Source organism: Salminus brasiliensis, chromosome 1 (assembly GCF_030463535.1).
Source record: "Salminus brasiliensis chromosome 1, fSalBra1.hap2, whole genome shotgun sequence".
NCBI classification, from domain to species: Eukaryota; Metazoa; Chordata; class Actinopteri; order Characiformes; family Bryconidae; genus Salminus; species Salminus brasiliensis.
Genome location: NC_132878.1, coordinates 5,067,343 through 5,085,234, shown reverse-complemented (window position 1 = coordinate 5,085,234; position 17,892 = coordinate 5,067,343). Strand labels below are relative to the sequence as shown.

The following is a 17,892-nucleotide window of genomic DNA, read 5'->3' as shown; positions in this document are numbered from 1 at the left end:
CAACTTCTTAAAATATTTTCAACAAATTCAGAGTACTTTTTGCTGTCATCTTTCCCAAATGCTGAAATTTTAACAAGTATTTGGTGACTGAGCACAATATCCCCAATGTAATACACAATTGTTTTTTTAAAAATCATTTCCAAATTAAACCTTTTTGTTTTTGACGCACCATGTATCACACCAGAGGACCTTATGTTACAATAGAAACATAAAGAAATAGTATTTATAAAAAAAAGGTATTCATTAATGAATATGTAATTTACTCTAAATAATTTTGTTTTAAATGTCAGAGATGATACATTACTATCTAAGTAAAGATAAAAACAATCAAAAAGAAAAATCCCAATAAAATGTGGTAACTCCGGAAACCTTTTTTTTTGTCAATTACTATAATTCATTTTAAACAACATTATAATATTTTCCAACTACATGTTTTTGCACAATACAAATCACAGCTTATTATAGACTGGTTCACTTAAAATAAATTAATTTAAAAAATAACTATTTAATTTAGGGATATTACACAAAAATTGTAGGAAGGATTCATTTAAAAGTCTTCTAGAGACTGAGACACTGCTCTGCTTGGTCAGGGCTTTGGACAATAGGAGGTGCACTATCCTTTCACTTTGGTCAGGTATAAATGCAAGGGTTAAACCATGCAGAGTGTGTCAGTCACCAGTTGGAAACAGCTCCGACAACCAAAGCAGCCAAAATGATGGGCAAGGTAAGCAGGACACGTCAACATGGGCCAAATTTTGGAACATGGTTTTATAATTCTGTTTTTCTCCAAATCTAATAATTTATATTCTACCGGTTTATCTTTGACAGATCGTCTTCTACGAGGACAGGAACTTCATGGGACGTTCCTGGGAATGCAGCAGCGACTGCTCCGACATGTCCTCCTACATGAGCCGGTGCCACTCCTTCAGGGTGATGAGCGGCTGCTGGATGTTCTACGACCAGCCCAACTACATGGGTCACCAGTACTTCTTCAGGAGGGGCGAGTACAGTGACTACATGAGCATGTGGGGATGTAACAACTGGGTCAGGTCTTGCCGCATGATCCCCAGGGTAAGATTGCTACATATTACATCTGTAATTCTCTAACCAAACAACACTTTCAACTGATTATGATGGAACACGATTAAGAACCTTATAATATGTTAATTCAGTTCGGATTCAGTTCAGATACTTTGGAATAAGTTTTTAAATATCAAAACTCTCATTGCTTCAATTATAATTCTTTAGAAGATAATTCAGTACATTGTGAAATCTCAAACTGATTAATTATTTAGTAATGAAGGATATTAAACAAATTCTTTATTTTGTGTTGCATTCTTACATTTTAAAAATGGCAAGAAACTGGATGACCCCCAAATATAAAATTAGAACCTTAGTTTGCAAAACATTAATAATTAATTCATAATAAGTCATGTAATTGTTATTTTCCTCCAACAGTACAGCGGATCCTACAGAATGAGGGTCTACGAGAGGGATAACTACATGGGCCAGATGATGGAGATGACTGACGACTGTGACAACTTCATGAGCCGCTACCACTGGTCTCACGGCTGCATGTCCTGCCATGTGATGGACGGCCACTGGCTCATGTATGAGCATCCCAACTACATGGGCAGGATGTGGTACTTCGGACCTGGACACTACAGGAGCTTCAGGGACTGGGGCAACATGAGGTTCATGAGCATGAGGCGTATCATGGACTCCTGGTACTAAGAAGTGATGTAATACATTCATTTTTCAATAAAATATTCCATAAATGAATACTGGCTGAACATTATTTTGTGTTTTTGTTTGTTTTCATCAAATGAAAAAGAAAAAAACAAAGGAATACTGAGTGTGCTAAAAAGTGTCTTTATAATTAGGGATGGACACATGGACTCTTAACTATCTGCCACTATTAATATTACCACTATTAGAGTATCATTACTCTCATTACTCTGATCATCACTGCTATGACTATATTAAGTTTTACTACACCATAGTTATTATATTATGATTATGAATATGTTGCACACCTGATCAGTTCTGAACAGTTTAGGTAGTTCCAGAGCGACTTAAAAAAGTGCTTCACTGTTTACTCAAGAAAAACCTCAGCTAGTTTGAATAGACTAAAAATTCAATTATTAGACTCTACTAAACACAAATCAATATGGAGACCATAATACTCTTCTCTTAACCTGAGTACTCTCAGAAGAGGAGGGTCTTTAGACTCTGATGTTTGGACACCCAGGGGAAGTTCATTCCACCACTTCGGTGCAGGACAGAAAAAAAATGTCTGGACGCTCGTCTTCTGTGGATTTTGAGGGATGGCGGGTCGAGCCGAGCCATACTTGAAGCTGGAAGGGCTCTTGGTGCAGATCGGCTTTTGACCATTACCATCAAGTACGGAGGGGCTGGCTGGTCCAGTCTTGGCTTTGTAGACCAGAGTCAGGGGTTTGAATCTGATGACCTGGGCAGCAGCTACAGGATGCCAGTGAAGACAGAACGCAGCAGAGGAGGAGATGAACATGGCTAAACTTAGAAATGTTGAAGACGACCTGACCCGTGCTGCTGCAATGGGGATAAGTTGCAGGGGCCTGATGTTTTTGATTTCCTGTCTTTTTACTAATTACTGATTGTGTAAAGATGCTTTGTGACATCAGTTGTAAAATGCGCTATAGAAATAAATATGATTTGATTTGATTTTAAATTGAATTGCCTTACCACGTAACACATTTGTCACAAGAGTAATAAACAGTAACTAGGAAAATGTACAAATTTGTTTTATTATATTTTAATATACTTTAAACAATAAAAATAACATCTGCTTTATATCTTATCTGCAACCCACTGCTAAAACTGACCTTTCTTCCCCACATAGCTTCTGTATGTCATTTCATTGCAAGCTTTGCAAAGTTTGACATGTTTTTTTTTTTTTGTTTTTTTTTTTTGTTTTTTTACAAACTATGGCAGAAATGCCAAAGTTGTTTTTGTTTTTTTCCACATATTCCCATTGCTACATTTTTTAAATACAACTAAAGTGTTATTTTAGTGCAATCAAATACTAAAACTTTCCAATCTGTGTGTCCTTTAGAACTATAAAAAGAGTGATAGCTAAATGGACAAAAACAGATGTAATACAGTTTTAACAACTTTGACAAAGTGTTTTCAACCTATGAGTATTTGTAACAAAAGAATGAGTTTACGTGTCAATTGTTCACATGAATTCACAATTTTGTATGTTGATTAAATTATTCCTTCAGAAAAAAAATAAATTGATACACTTGTTCAATGTTTCTTCATTTGCATATTTACTTAAAATGTTTATTTAAAATTATTTAAAGTCACTCTTTTTACCATTGCTTTGCCTTCTTTTCATTGTCACTAAAGTAAAACCCTTCAATAACCTGTGAAGCATGTGTCATTGTTATTTTACTTGTTTCAGCAATGTTTCCAACCACAGTATTTTTTTTTGCAAAATAGATCATTTTAAATGCACACTACACTACTGAGCCTGAAAACTCCAGTGTTGTTGCACTATTTGACACATTTAAACAACCACAACTTACATATTATCTACTTCAGTTTATCTCACTTCAAAACTAAATAAAACAAGTTTTCATGACATCATACTTGATGTATCTGATAGAGAACTTTTAATGAAAAAAATGGTGTTTTCTTCTATAGGTTCAGAGAACAATCACATTGCATATAATCAATCAAAATGTATATAATCATTTTTTTCTTTTTCATTTATAGTAACATTCATTTGTTTAATTGTTAAACTTCAATTAAAAATATTTTTTCCATGTGTTGAATGTTAACAGTTAATCTGTCCATTTTGACAAATAGACACAATTTGACAAAAAAAATGCTTGAAAATAAATAAAACAAAAAATTAAGAAAATAAGAAATTTTCCTTCTGTAAAATTCCAAATAGCTTAAATGATGTACCATGACTATTTATATTTTTATATTGTTTTTTTATATAATGTAAAATTCTTAAAAGGACAATTGTCTTTACATAACTTGCTGAATATTTTCAATGAATACAGGGTACTTTTTGCTGTCATCTCTCCAAAACTGTTGACATTTATAACAGTTTAGAGTCACTGAGGATGATATCCCACAATGCAACACTTAACTGTTTTTAAAATATTTTCAGACTAAAACTTTTTGTTCTTTACACTTTCTATATGTATCATACCAATGGTCATTATGTCACAATAAGAGACAGAAATAGTAGCTATTTCTTAAAGAAAAAAATATTAATTTAATAATTAATGACTTTTATTTAACTATAAATTGGTAACAGACAATACATTATGATCAAAGAAAAGAATAAAAAATCTAAAGGAAAAAAACTAATATCTATAATTTTCCCCTTATAAAATGTGGCAACATTTTTTTATTTTCAATTACTATAATCATTTTAACCAAAAGTATAATATTTTCCAAATATAATATGTCACTGTGTATTTTGAAAATTAACATAACTCATTATAGATTAGTTAACTTATCTAATATTGTTATTAGGACTTAAGCTAAAAAAGCTGTATGAAACTAGTGCAAGCTGTGTCTAGTACTTTTAACACTAGACTGATTGAATGAGCGAACAATAATAATTTGTCAATTAGTATGTTATTGGAACTTTTCTAGAACCTTCCAGCTCTACAGCTATATTTGTTCATATATGTTTGTTTTGTTTTTTTTGTTTTTTTGCATTAGTAGTTAGCAAGCGAGCTGCCTATAGGAGGAATCCATTCAAAAGTCTTCTGGAGGAAAAGTCACATGGAAGAGAGATGAAAGCACTTCGTTCTCTGTGGGCATCTCCATCACTCTGCTTGGTCAGGGCTTTGGACAATAGGAGGCGCAGTAGCCTTTCACTTTGGTCAGGTATAAATGCAAGGGTTAAACCAGGCAGAGCGTGTCAGTCACCAGTTGGAAACAGCTCAGACAACCAAAGCCGCCAAAATGATGGGCAAGGTAAGCAGGACACGTCAACATGGGCCACATTTTGGAACATGGTTTTGAAATTCTGATGTACTCCAAATCTAATCATTTATATTCTACCGGTTTATCTTTGACAGATCGTCTTCTACGAGGACAGGAACTTCATGGGACGTTCCTGGGAATGCAGCAGCGACTGCTCCGACATGTCCTCCTACATGAGCCGCTGCCACTCCTTCAGGGTGATGAGCGGCTGCTGGATGTTCTATGACCAGCCCAACTACATGGGTCACCAGTACTTCTTCAGGAAGGGCGAGTACAGTGACTACATGAGCATGTGGGGATGTAACAACTGGGTCAGGTCTTGCCGCATGATCCCCAGGGTACGTATTTAGATATTACATGAGTAATTCATGTAATTACTATAGGACACAATTTAGTGCCCTATGAAGGCTCAAATATGAATGACATGTCAATGCACTTTGATTAAGTTACTTTGAAACAAGATTTTAAATTATTGTTATATCATTGTTATTTTCCTCCAACAGTACAGCGGATCCTACAGAATGAGGGTCTACGAGAGGGATAACTACATGGGCCAGATGATGGAGATGACTGACGACTGTGACAACTTCATGAGCCGCTACCACTGGTCTCACGGCTGCATGTCCTGCCACGTGATGGACGGACACTGGCTCATGTATGAGCATCCCAACTACATGGGCAGGATGTGGTACTTCGGACCTGGACACTACAGGAGCTTCAGGGACTGGGGCAACATGAGGTTCATGAGCATGAGGCGCATCATGGACTCTTGGTACTAAGAAGTGTTTTAAAAAAAAGAAATCTCAGATTTTCAATAAAACATTCCATAACTGAATATTGTCTGAATACTGAGTTTTTTATTCACTGCAAGACTGTCCAGAAAAGAGTGAGTTTACTAAAATAAGCCTTCATAATAAAGGATGGAGACAAGCAATTCCCAAACCAAGTGCCACATTGTTAACCATTAAATTACAAAGTTACAAGTAAGACTTATTAACTTATTTATTAAATTGAATTAATAACAAAGTTCCTACTTTAAATTAGCCTATGTTTTGCAACATTTTCAAGTTTCCACAAGTTTTTGCCAAATTACAGGATCAATTTAACTGGTTGTTCTTTTCAGTTTTCATATATTAGCTTTTTTATGTGACTAAATGTTTATTTTGGATTAATCAAGTAATCAAGCAATTTAAGTACTAAAAAGTGATGAATAATTGGACAAAAACAGATATGTAATGCATTTTTTTTACAACCTTTGCTAAGGCATTCCCAAACTTAAATGAGTTAGTAGTAGTACAAAGGAATTTTTTTTTGGCAAATTCGTATTTTCAATTCCATGATTTGGCTTGTTTATTTCAGAATTTTTAAATAAACATTATTTATAAAGACTACATAAATTTCCAAAGTTATGAATAATCATTTTCTGTCTTATTTTTGCTTTTTTTGTAATATGTTTAATATACAGATATTATGCAATGTGGACCATTTCAGAGGCACACTAAACTATTGAGCCTGAAATCTGCAGTGATCTTGCACTCCTTTACACATACACCAGCAAACCTGTCACCTATTGCCATATTTTGGTCAAATGCCTTAAAATAACGTGTTTTGTTCTTTAGATTTAAGTAGGTTACTAATCTGCTAACATTTTACTGTTAACTATAAAAGTGTGCATAACTAGTTTTTTGTTTTCATTACATTTTTCATATATTTTCTTTGTTTAACTATTACAATACAACAGTAATCACAATTCATTGCTTTTTTACAATTAAATAAGAAGACATATTTGTAAATATGGTCTCAAACTATACGTCCAGTCTGATATATATATAAGTTCTCATTGTCCCATATAAACCTTGTATCTCCATTTTTGTTGTTTTTTTTTATTTAAATCTGAAAGTTAATATTTCCTTTGTGACTTGGAAAACTTGTTTTACTTTGAATTCCATTACAATTGAAGTATTTTTATCCTGTAAAATTCTCATTTTGGAAATTAAACGTTCTGCATGACATCGAAAGCTGTAACATAAAATTCAGAAAAAAACTTATCTTATTGAATTTTTAATAAATACAGGGTACACTTTTAACATTTATACCAGCGATAACTGTGAATTATATAATTTTTTTTTGCTTTTCTATGTGTATAATACAAAAGAACCTTAAGTCACAATATAAGAAACTGTTTTGTGCTAAACAATATTTTAAAATGTTATTTCAAAAACGTTTCCTAAACCATGAAACTATCAGAAAGTCAAAGACAATACATTACAATCTTAGCAAAGAATATCCATGTTTCCCTACAAATATGATACATGTGGAAACATTTTCTTTGTCATTTACTTTCAATAATCATGAATATAACTATGATATTTTTAATGTAAGAAATCTCTGTATATTATAAAAACAAACCTAAGTCATTATAAAATGAAAATCATACCCACCAATGTTAATAAGATTTCAGATAAACGAGATCATATAAACCTAGTGTATTAGTATGTTAACAGAACTCTTCAAAAGCCTTCATGCTCCACGGAAAAGCTAAATATGTCTGATTCTGATACTGTATTCATCAAGATATTAAAAATATGGCTACATTTTTCACATCAGTGTTTCAGTTCTGTTTACTTGTTCTGTTTACTGCACAAGGCTTGTAGGATCTCAAGCCTTTCCCCTCGGCATCCACACATGGGTGAAAATGAGTAAAGTATCACATTTTATGCCTATTTTTATGAATCTTCATAACAGTACAAGTGTTCTGTAAAAAACAACAGAATATTTAAAGCGATGCAATTTTAAAAAAAAAACAGTGAAATTGGTCAATAAAGAATAAAAAGAACTTAACGTTGTCCTCTGGTGTAACATTATTGTCCTTTGGTGTTTTTGTCATTTTTGTCATTTATTGCTATTACATGTCTGTATTAGTAGGAAAACACATGTGTATAATTTTCCATAATTGTGTCAATTAACATACAATTTTAATTAAATAGTTATACAATTTAGAGGCGACACTAAAGAAAAAACTGAGGTGTCATTAAGAGGGGTACTACTCAAAAGTCTTATTCTAGAGTCACATAAATGAGAGATGAAAGCACTTCGCTTCTCTGTTGGGCATCTCCACCACTCTGCGTGGTCAGGGCTTTGGACAATAGGAGGCGCAGTAGCCTTTCACTTTGGTCAGGTATAAATGCAAGGGTTAAACCAGGCAGAGTGTGTCAGTCACCAGTTGGAAACAGCTCAGACAACCAAAGCCGCCAAAATGATGGGCAAGGTAAGCAGGACACGTCAACATGGGTCAAATTTTGGAACATGTTTTTGAGATTCTGCTGTTCTCCAAAACTAATCATTTATATTCTACCGGTTTATCTTTGACAGATCGTCTTCTACGAGGACAGGAACTTCATGGGACGTTCCTGGGAATGCAGCAATGACTGCTCTGACATGTCCTCCTACATGAGCCGCTGCCACTCCTTCAGGGTGATGAGCGGCTGCTGGATGTTCTACGACCAGCCCAACTACATGGGTCACCAGTACTTCTTCAGGAGGGGCGAGTACAGTGACTACATGAGCATGTGGGGATGTAACAACTGGGTCAGGTCTTGCCGCATGATCCCCAGGGTAAGATCGTTAGATATTACATTTGTAAATAGCTAACCTAACAAGATTTTAATCTGAAAAATCCATGACTTGACAATTTAATTTGATCAGATGGAATGAGCCTGTTAACATCAAAACTCTCAATGTTTGAATTATATTACCTCAGGAAATAATTCAGTACATTGTGAACTTTCCAATTTCACTATTTGATTAGATCAAACCTGGATGCACTACTCAGAAGTGAACATTTAAAATTAATTACGTAATTTCATTTTTAAAGCTTTTAATGTTTTAACAGCCTGAGTGTTTATATAAAATAAATTGATGCATTTCTCATATACTTTTCTTCCAAATCCCAACAATAAAAATTTTGTGCTGTTGAATGGCCACTTTTAGGTTTATGCATTAACATTCCACCATCCCAGACAAAATCAAAGACAGACTTTACATTATGTTACTAATTTATTTTTTAAAAAGTAGTCTCATTCCTTCTTCCCCCCAACAGTACAGCGGATCTTACAGAATGAGGGTCTACGAGAGGGATAACTACATGGGCCAGATGATGGAGATGACTGACGACTGCGACAACTTCATGAGCCGCTACCACTGGTCTCACGGCTGCATGTCCTGCCACGTGATGGACGGACACTGGCTCATGTATGAGCATCCCAACTACATGGGCAGGATGTGGTACTTCGGACCTGGACACTACAGGAGCTTCAGGGACTGGGGCAACATGAGGTTCATGAGCATGAGGCGTGTCATGGACTCCTGGTACTAAGAAGTGATCAGTTTTTCAATAAAATGTTCAATACCTGAATACTGAATTTGTTTTATTCTTTGAAAATGACAAATATGACTGACTGGAGAACACTGAGTGTATAGTTTTTTATCTCTCTAATTTGCAATGAAGACACATAACCACCTAACCAAGTACCACACTGATTTTTCATTTAACTGTCAAATACACAGTAACTTGTAAAATTCAATAGTTACATTTTAAATGTTTTGAACTGAATTATGCCATAGTATTTGATTATATAATTATATACTCAAGGAATAATCAAGTAGTCAGGCTACCCCTGTCCAATCTGTGAGGACAAAATGGAAAGAATTAGATATGACGTACAGGTTTGCTAACCGTTGTAAAAGTGTTCCTAACCAAGAAGTAGCTGATATCAAAAATATTTTATGAGCAAATATGTGAGTTGAGTTGGTGTGTTTATGTAACTATGCCTTTTCAAATAACAATGTTTTAAAATTCTAAAACAATATAAATGATTTCTTCTTAAATGTTTGCATATATGCTTGACATGCATATTTAAAATTACTAAATCACATTTCGTAAATTTGCACTGCCTCCTATTTTTTTGCAAACTGACCAAAATGAATCCCTTCAGTAACCTGTAAAACAGGTGCCAGTTTAATTTTACATTTTATCACTTACAATTTCCATCTACATGTCTTTTGCAAAGTGGACGCAGCATCCAGTCCAGAACAATGCGGCTAATTAAATCTTCTTAGATTAACACACTACACTACTGAGCCTAAAAATGTTAATATTGTTGTACTTATTATTTTAAGTTGCACTTATATTGTTAAGTTGCACTTATATTGTTGAGGGAGTTTTTCCTTGCCACTGTCGCCGTTGGGGCTCACTGGGGGACTTTGATCCATCATGTCTTACGTTATTTTCTTCTTTGTCTCTGTCTTTTATTAATCACTACTTATGTAAAGCTGCTTTGTGATGACAACAGTTGTAAAAAGCTATACAAATAAATCTGACTTGACTTGACTTCCTGATGCATTTAAACCAGCAAACCTTCAAATGTTTCTGCTAACTATCCCCCATTTACACAATTCAAAGTTTTAAAAACCTTCAACACTTACTGCATAAAACAGGCAAATACAATATAACATTTTTAAGTAAGTAACCAACAGAACTATTTCAAATGAAATAAAAGATTTTGTTTCATTGTAGTCTGTAAGAAAAGAGTAAGGCTATAACATGGTCACAAATGTCCTTACATTTTAATATTTTCCTGAAAATGTTGTATAATGAAAAAATAAAAAGTTATTTTTTGTAAGAAACAAGTTATATTTAAAGGAAATATATTTACTTTAACCTAAAAGTTAATATTTTCATTTTGAAACAATTCCATGATGGACCAATGGAACCAAAAGAAATATGACCAATATAAATGCTACAAAATGACTTGGAATAAAATCTTTTTACTTTCTACATTTTTTTTCATTCTGTAAAGTTGCCATTTTGGAATTAAAAGGTGTGATGTAGGTGACAAAAGAACAAAATTATGGAAGTAAAAAAATCCATTGGGACAGATTTTCATGATGAAAGGACCAACAGAAATGCTTAAACATTACATGGAATAAAACCTTTTTACTTTGAATTCCATTACAATTTAGGAAGTCTGTTCCTTCAGTAAAGTTGCCATTTTGGAAATAAAAGATTTTTGCATGACAAACAAAACAGATTTTTGGTTTCCGGTGTGTGTCCTACCATTATGTGACCATAAATTACAGAAATATAATATTTAACTATAAAATATAATATATAACTATAAAAATATATAATATATAACTATAAAAATATACAAAATGTCAAAGACAATATATAAGAATATAAACAAACAATAAAAAATAAACAGGATTAAAACAATATCCATAAAGTGCCCCTATAAAACATGATAAGAGTAGAAACATTTTCTTTGTTAATTTACTGTAATTCATTCGAACAAATTATAATATTATAAAATGTGATGTGTCTGTGTATTATAAAAACAACCAAAAGTCATTGTAGAATGGATATTTTATCCACCAATGTTATTAAGACTTCAGTTAAACAAGGCTATGTAAAAAACATAGTGTTTCAGTATGTTAATGGAACTCTTCTAGAGCCCTTCTGCTCCACAGCACAGCTAAATATAACTGATACTCAAACTGTATTCATGAAGATTTTCTTGCATCTACGTTTGGGGCAATATTTAAATACTATTTACTTTTTATAAAATGTTTATAGGATCTCCACCCTCCCCCCGACATCCAACCATGTGTGAAAAAAAGAGAAATATCATGTTTTATATATATTTTTATGAAACTCTGAAACAGTACAACTGTTTTGGTGACACACTACCTGAGTCACATGGAAGAGATGAAAGCACTACGTCCTCTGTGGGCATCTCCATCACTCTGCTAGGTCAGGGCTTTGGACAATAGGAGGTGCACTATTCTTTCACTTTGGTCAGGTATAAATGCAAGGGTTAAACCAGGCAGAGTGTGTCAGTCACCAGTTGGAAACAGCTACGACCAACCACAGCAGCCAAAATGATGGGCAAGGTAAGCAGGACACGTCAACATGGGCCACATTTTGGAACATGGTTTTGAGATTCTGATGTTCTCCAGATCTAATCATTTATATTCTACCGGTTTATCTTTGACAGATCGTCTTCTACGAGGACAGGAACTTCATGGGACGTTCCTGGGAATGCAGCAGTGACTGCTCTGACATGTCCTCCTACATGAGCCGCTGCCAATCCTTCAGGGTGATGAGCGGCTGCTGGATGTTCTACGACCAGCCCAACTACATGGGTCACCAGTACTTCTTCAGGAGGGGCGAGTACAGTGACTACATGAGCATGTGGGGATGTAACAACTGGGTCAGGTCTTGCCGCATGATCCCCAGGGTAAGATTGCTACATATTACATGTGTAAATAGCTACACTAACATTTTCAACAGAGTATGATGGAACACAAATCTATGACTTGTAAACTCGATTCAATCAGACTACTTTGAAATAAGGCCATAAATACCAACACTCTGCTTTACACTGCTTCAATTGATTTCCTTAGGAAATAATTCAATATATTGTAAAATCTTGTTCAACACTGAATCTACAAATTAAATCTTGATTGTATTTAAGAAGCATAAATTACATTAGATTAGTTTCTATTTCAAAATTGAATCTTATTGTTTTTCCTCCAACAGTACAGCGGATCCTACAGAATGAGGGTCTACGAGAGGGATAACTACATGGGCCAGATGATGGAGATGACTGACGACTGTGACAACTTCATGAGCCGCTACCAGTGGTCTCACGGCTGCATGTCCTGCCATGTGATGGACGGCCACTGGCTCATGTACGAGCATCCCAACTACATGGGCAGGATGTGGTACTTCGGACCTGGACACTACAGGAGCTTCAGGGACTATGGCAACATGAGGTTCATGAGCATGAGGCGTGTCATGGACTCCTGGTACTAAGAAGTTATTTACTGCTAAAAAAATAAATTATTAGTTTTTGTAATAAAACGTTCAATAACTGAATATTGTCTGAATACTGAGTTTGTTCAATTCTTTTTCAAATGAAAAGACAGCACAAAAAGTCTTAAATAAGGGAAGACAAGAAAGTGCCACATTCTTAACTAAAAAAAATACACAGTAACTACTAATGCTTTTTTTATATCGGGAAAAAATAAAAAAGCATCTACTTTAAGTCTTATCTGGAAACTGCAGTTAAAACCCATATAGCACACATAACCACTGCATGTCATTGATTGGCAAAGTTTGGACATGTTTTACCAAATTCGTCAGAAATTCTAAAGTTTCCAAAGTTAGAATGAACTTGTTTTTCTAACATGACTGAATGTTTCCCTTGCTATAATCAAGCAATCATGCTAGCCATTTCGTATCCATGTATCCTTGAGTACTGTAGAATTACTAGGACAAAAACATATGCATTACAGTTTTTACTTTTTTCCCAACATAGAAGTAGCTACTAAAAAGAAATAATTTTGTTGGCATATTCATCAGATTTGTTATGTCAATTTTCCTAGTCCATTATAAATAATAAAAAAGCATAAATTACTAAAATTACATAATCAGTTTTTCATTGTTTTTACAGTATTCATATTTGCCTAAAATGGTCATTCAAACATTGCAATATCTTTATATTACCAACTGACTACAATGAAACCCTTCAGTAAACTGTAGAACATGTGCCAGTTTCAATAATGTTTCCATCTGCAGTTTTCTTGCAAGGTGGGCCATTATAAAGGCACACTTCTCTACTGAACCTAAATAACTGCAGTGGTGTTGCACTTTTTGACATACGCAAAGATAAGATAATCCTTTATTAGTCCCACAATGGGGAATTCTCAGTGTCACAGCAGCAAAGGGATAGCAAGACACTCAGAAGCAAAAATGTGGATAAATTACCAATATATACACAATATAAATAATAGACATAAAAAAACAATAACAATATTAGTTACAGATTATTTGCAGATAATTGCAAATTGACCCTTAATTGCACATGGGGAGGTATTGCACATTGTATTTTTACATTTTTACATTCTTCATCTACTTTAGTTTACCCCACTTTAACACTGAGTGTTAGAGTGTTGAATTGTTACAATTCAAAATTGTAAAAGTTCGTTGTTTTTTCCAAACTTAAATAAAACGATTCCAGATTAAATAATACAATTCCAGATTCAATGTTGTCTCAGACTATATCTCCAGTCTAACATATATTTATGTAATATAGTAATCTTCCCATTGTGACAAATGTTCAAGATGAATGAACCAATATCAAACACTGGGAGAAAACTGCACCTACGCCTACCTTAGAGGCTTCCACCTCTATGACAAATGGAATCTTTGGGTCAGGCAACTAGAAAACTAGGTCTGTGGTTAACAACTGCATAAGGGTGTTGGATGGCACCTGTACTTCTGTGGACCAGATAAACCTCACTGATGCTCATAAGATTGTTCAAAGGGGCAGCCACATAGCCAAAGTTCTTTACAAACTTTCAGAAGAAGTTGGAAAACCCAGGAAGCACTGGACTAAGTGCACAGCGGTGGGCCAGGACTGTCCTCCACAGCCTTTATTTTTGGTAAGATCCATGTGCAGGTTGTTGTGGGATACGACAAAGAAAAAAGGAGATCATCTTTGCATGGAACTGTGTTTTTTCTGTTTGATGAACAGGTGGCTCTCCAGAAGCACCTTGGATGTGGGTGATGTGTTCATCTATGGACCTACTGTAGATGAGGATGTCATCCAAATAGACAAACACATACCTGTCTATGGCCTCCCTGAGGACCTTGTTGATGTTGCGCTGGAAAATGGCAGGCGCGTTCATCAACCCAAATGGCATAACAAGGTACTCATAGTGCCCAGATTTGGTTATAAAAGCCAGTTCCACTCCTAACCCTGACCAAGTTGTGTGCACTGCGTAGGTCCAGCTTGGTGAAGGTGGAGGCCTACTGCAGTGCCTCTAAGGTCTTTGCTGAGGTCTTGAGGGGTAGTGGGTAACGGTCCTTAACAAATTATCTTGTCAAGGTCTCTGTAGTGCTCGGTGCGAAGACCGACTTGCAATGTAAGAGGGTGTGTATGGTAAAAAAACATCCCTGGGCTCCAGTGACTATCCATCTATAAGTGTTACGTGCATGGGCTCCCTCAAGGGTACCCGTAGCAGGCTGGTGTCCTTCAATTTATTTATTTTTTATATTCTTAGATAAATGCAAATATTTGATTTTATACAGTCTGCTTGTCAGTTTGTCTGTGTGTCACACAGTAGGTCCTAATGGTCACAATAAAAACAAAAGTTACAGGTATTATGTAATGTATTTTACTTAATTATAAATAAACATTGAAAATGCCTTTAAATATATCAGTCATAAAAACACCAAAAGGATTAATCTAATATCCATAATGTTCCCCTATAAAATGCAACAACAGTGGATTTTTTTTTTTTGGCAATTACTATAATTCATCATCAACATAATTATTGTGATATATGTCTCTGAGTATTATAAAAAAAAAACCTAAGTCAAAACATATCATTAGCTTATTCACTAATGTTATTAATGTTATTATTATTACTTCAATTAAGACTATGTAAAATTAGTGTATCAGTATATTAATTGAACTCTTCTGGAGTCATCCTGCTCCACAGCACAGCTAAATATGACATATAGTCAAACTATATGCAATAAAGTGTATGAATGAATTGCTAATTGAACTGCATTTTTTAAGGCAATGTTTAAATCCTGTTTCTGCAAAATTCTCATATGATCTCCAACCCTCCTCCCACCATCCACCCATGTGTGGATCCCTGTGATCCCTGAGCTAATTTTCTTTCTATTCTGTATCACAATTTATGCTTATTGTACGAACCTTTATAATAGTATAGATATTCTGTAAAAACAGCAGAACATATTTACAGTAATGCAATTGTTTAAAAGAACAATGAAAAGGGCCAAAACAAATAAAAAGGAGTTTACTTGGTCTTCTGGTGTAACATTATTGTCTTTTGTTATGAGAGTACAACCACTGAAATGTTTTGGTAACAAAAAACATGCTGTTTCAGCCTTGTTTTATAATTAATTCAAGAAATATTACTTGTCATTATCTGTATCAAGACACATTAGCATACTGTTTATGTTTATGTAATGTAACATACAATTTTAAGTAATTTAAGTAATGATATAATTTAGGGGTGAGAATACAAAACAAATACTGATGTGCCATTAAGAGGGATCCATTTAAAAGTCTTCTAGAGTCACAAGAGAGACGAAAGCACTTCACTTCTTTGTGGGCATCTCCATTATTCTGCTTGGTCAGGGCTTTGGACAATAGGAGGCGCACTATCCTTTCACTATGGTGAGGTATAAATGCAAGGGTTAAACCAGGCAGAGTGTGTCAGTCACCAGTTGAAAACAGCTCCGACCAACCAAAGCAGCCAAAATGATGGGCAAGGTAAGCAGGACACGTCAACATGGCCAAATTTTGGAACATAGTTTTGAGATTCTGCTGTTCTCCAAATCTAATCATTTATATTCTACCGGTTTATCTTTGACAGATCGTCTTCTACGAGGACAGGAACTTCATGGGACGTTCCTGGGAATGCAGCAGCGACTGCTCCGACATGTCCTCCTACATGAGCCGCTGCCACTCCTTCAGGGTGATGAGCGGCTGCTGGATGTTCTATGACCAGCCCAACTACATGGGTCACCAGTACTTCTTCAGGAGGGGCGAGTATAGTGACTACATGAGCATGTGGGGATGTAACAACTGGGTCAGGTCTTGCCGCATGATCCCCAGGGTAAGATTGCTAGATATTACATGTTTAAATTGCTAATCTAACACTTCCAACTGATTATGATGGAAGACAATTCAGTGCTTCATAAAAATGCAAATATCCATGTTGATTATTTTTGATCAGATTACTCTCATAATTCATTAGGGGATAATTCAGTAATAGCGAAATCTCATATTTCAACATTCGATTGTTGTTTTGAAAGATCCACAAATGAACCTGGATCAACTATGCAGTAGAGAAAATTCTTCTTTTTCTTCTTATTACTATTATTATTATTTATTTTGTAGTACAGTGGATCCTACAGAATGAGGGTCTACGAGAGGGATAACTACATGGGCCAGATGATGGAGATGACTGACGACTGTGACAACTTCATGAGCCGCTACCAGTGGTCTCAAGGCTGCATGTCCTGCCATGTGATGGATGGCCACTGGCTCATGTATGAGCATCCCAACTACATGGGCAGGATGTGGTACTTTGGACCTGGACACTACAGGAGCTTCAGGGATTATGGCAACATGAGGTTCATGAGCATGAGGCGTGTCATGGACTCCTGGTACTAAGAAGTGATCAACAGCTTAAAAAAATATATCCATTTTTCAATAAAACTTTCAATAACTGAATATTGGCTAAATATTGAGTTTGTTTTTTTTATTCTTTTTCAATGAAAAAAAGACTGTGCAGACAAGACACAGTGTATTAAAAATGTCTGCTTAATAAAGGATGGAGACAAGTAATCGCCTTACCAAGTACCACATTTTTAACAAATAAAATACACAGTATCTACTACTACTACAATTCACATTTTTATATTGTGAACAAATAAAAAAGAAAGCATTTACTGTATGTCTTATCTGAAACCCACAGTTAAAACTGACCCATACTACACACATAACTACTGCATGTTATTGATTGGTAACTTTCATCAAGCAATAATACTAGCCCTTTTCCAGTTTGTGTATCCTTGAAGACTTGACACAAATTTGATAAAAATGGACAAAAACAGATTGTTTTACCAACTTTTTATATGTCATTCACAACCTAGAAATAGCTGCTAATAAGAAATGATGTTGGCAAATTTTTCAGGTGAACTATTCCATTGTAAATAATCTTAAAACATAACATTACTAAAATTACAAATAATTAGTTTCTTATTGTTTTTTTTTAAATCTTCATATTGAC

The 17,892-nt window shown here is 34.8% G+C and overlaps 6 protein-coding genes across 8 annotated transcripts in view; 5 read left to right on the top strand and 1 right to left on the bottom strand.

Annotated features, from left to right (window-relative positions):
- LOC140573633 (astrotactin-2-like) overlaps positions 1-17,892 on the bottom strand; it is a 789,110-nt gene that overhangs the window by 660,376 nt on the left and 110,842 nt on the right. The window lies entirely within an intron of this gene.
- LOC140571965 (gamma-crystallin M2-like) lies at positions 713-1,734 on the top strand. The gene is made up of 3 exons (XM_072692723.1): positions 713-724; positions 829-1,071; positions 1,459-1,734. The coding sequence occupies exons 1-3, from the start codon at positions 713-715 to the stop codon at positions 1,732-1,734; spliced, it is 531 nt and encodes a 176-aa protein (XP_072548824.1).
- On the top strand, positions 4,975-5,774 carry LOC140571949 (gamma-crystallin M2-like). Its single transcript, XM_072692722.1, has 3 exons — positions 4,975-4,986; positions 5,091-5,333; positions 5,499-5,774. The coding sequence occupies exons 1-3, from the start codon at positions 4,975-4,977 to the stop codon at positions 5,772-5,774; spliced, it is 531 nt and encodes a 176-aa protein (XP_072548823.1).
- On the top strand, positions 8,252-9,370 carry LOC140571933 (gamma-crystallin M2-like). Its single transcript, XM_072692720.1, has 3 exons — positions 8,252-8,263; positions 8,368-8,610; positions 9,095-9,370. The coding sequence occupies exons 1-3, from the start codon at positions 8,252-8,254 to the stop codon at positions 9,368-9,370; spliced, it is 531 nt and encodes a 176-aa protein (XP_072548821.1).
- On the top strand, positions 11,935-12,871 carry LOC140573474 (gamma-crystallin M2-like). The gene is made up of 3 exons (XM_072692886.1): positions 11,935-11,946; positions 12,051-12,293; positions 12,596-12,871. The coding sequence occupies exons 1-3, from the start codon at positions 11,935-11,937 to the stop codon at positions 12,869-12,871; spliced, it is 531 nt and encodes a 176-aa protein (XP_072548987.1).
- LOC140573544 (gamma-crystallin M2-like) lies at positions 16,356-17,273 on the top strand. Its single transcript, XM_072693010.1, has 3 exons — positions 16,356-16,367; positions 16,471-16,713; positions 16,998-17,273. The coding sequence occupies exons 1-3, from the start codon at positions 16,356-16,358 to the stop codon at positions 17,271-17,273; spliced, it is 531 nt and encodes a 176-aa protein (XP_072549111.1).

What these genes read in the sequence shown, in the direction of transcription:
- LOC140571965 (XM_072692723.1), top strand. An exon ending in CTTGCCGCATGATCCCCAGG is followed by an intron (nt 1,072 to 1,458) that starts GTAAGATTGCTA and finishes TTCCTCCAACAG; the next exon opens with TACAGCGGATCCTACAGAAT.
- LOC140571949 (XM_072692722.1), top strand. An exon ending in CTTGCCGCATGATCCCCAGG is followed by an intron (nt 5,334 to 5,498) that starts GTACGTATTTAG and finishes TTCCTCCAACAG; the next exon opens with TACAGCGGATCCTACAGAAT.
- LOC140571933 (XM_072692720.1), top strand. An exon ending in CTTGCCGCATGATCCCCAGG is followed by an intron (nt 8,611 to 9,094) that starts GTAAGATCGTTA and finishes TCCCCCCAACAG; the next exon opens with TACAGCGGATCTTACAGAAT.
- LOC140573474 (XM_072692886.1), top strand. An exon ending in CTTGCCGCATGATCCCCAGG is followed by an intron (nt 12,294 to 12,595) that starts GTAAGATTGCTA and finishes TTCCTCCAACAG; the next exon opens with TACAGCGGATCCTACAGAAT.
- LOC140573544 (XM_072693010.1), top strand. An exon ending in CTTGCCGCATGATCCCCAGG is followed by an intron (nt 16,714 to 16,997) that starts GTAAGATTGCTA and finishes TTTATTTTGTAG; the next exon opens with TACAGTGGATCCTACAGAAT.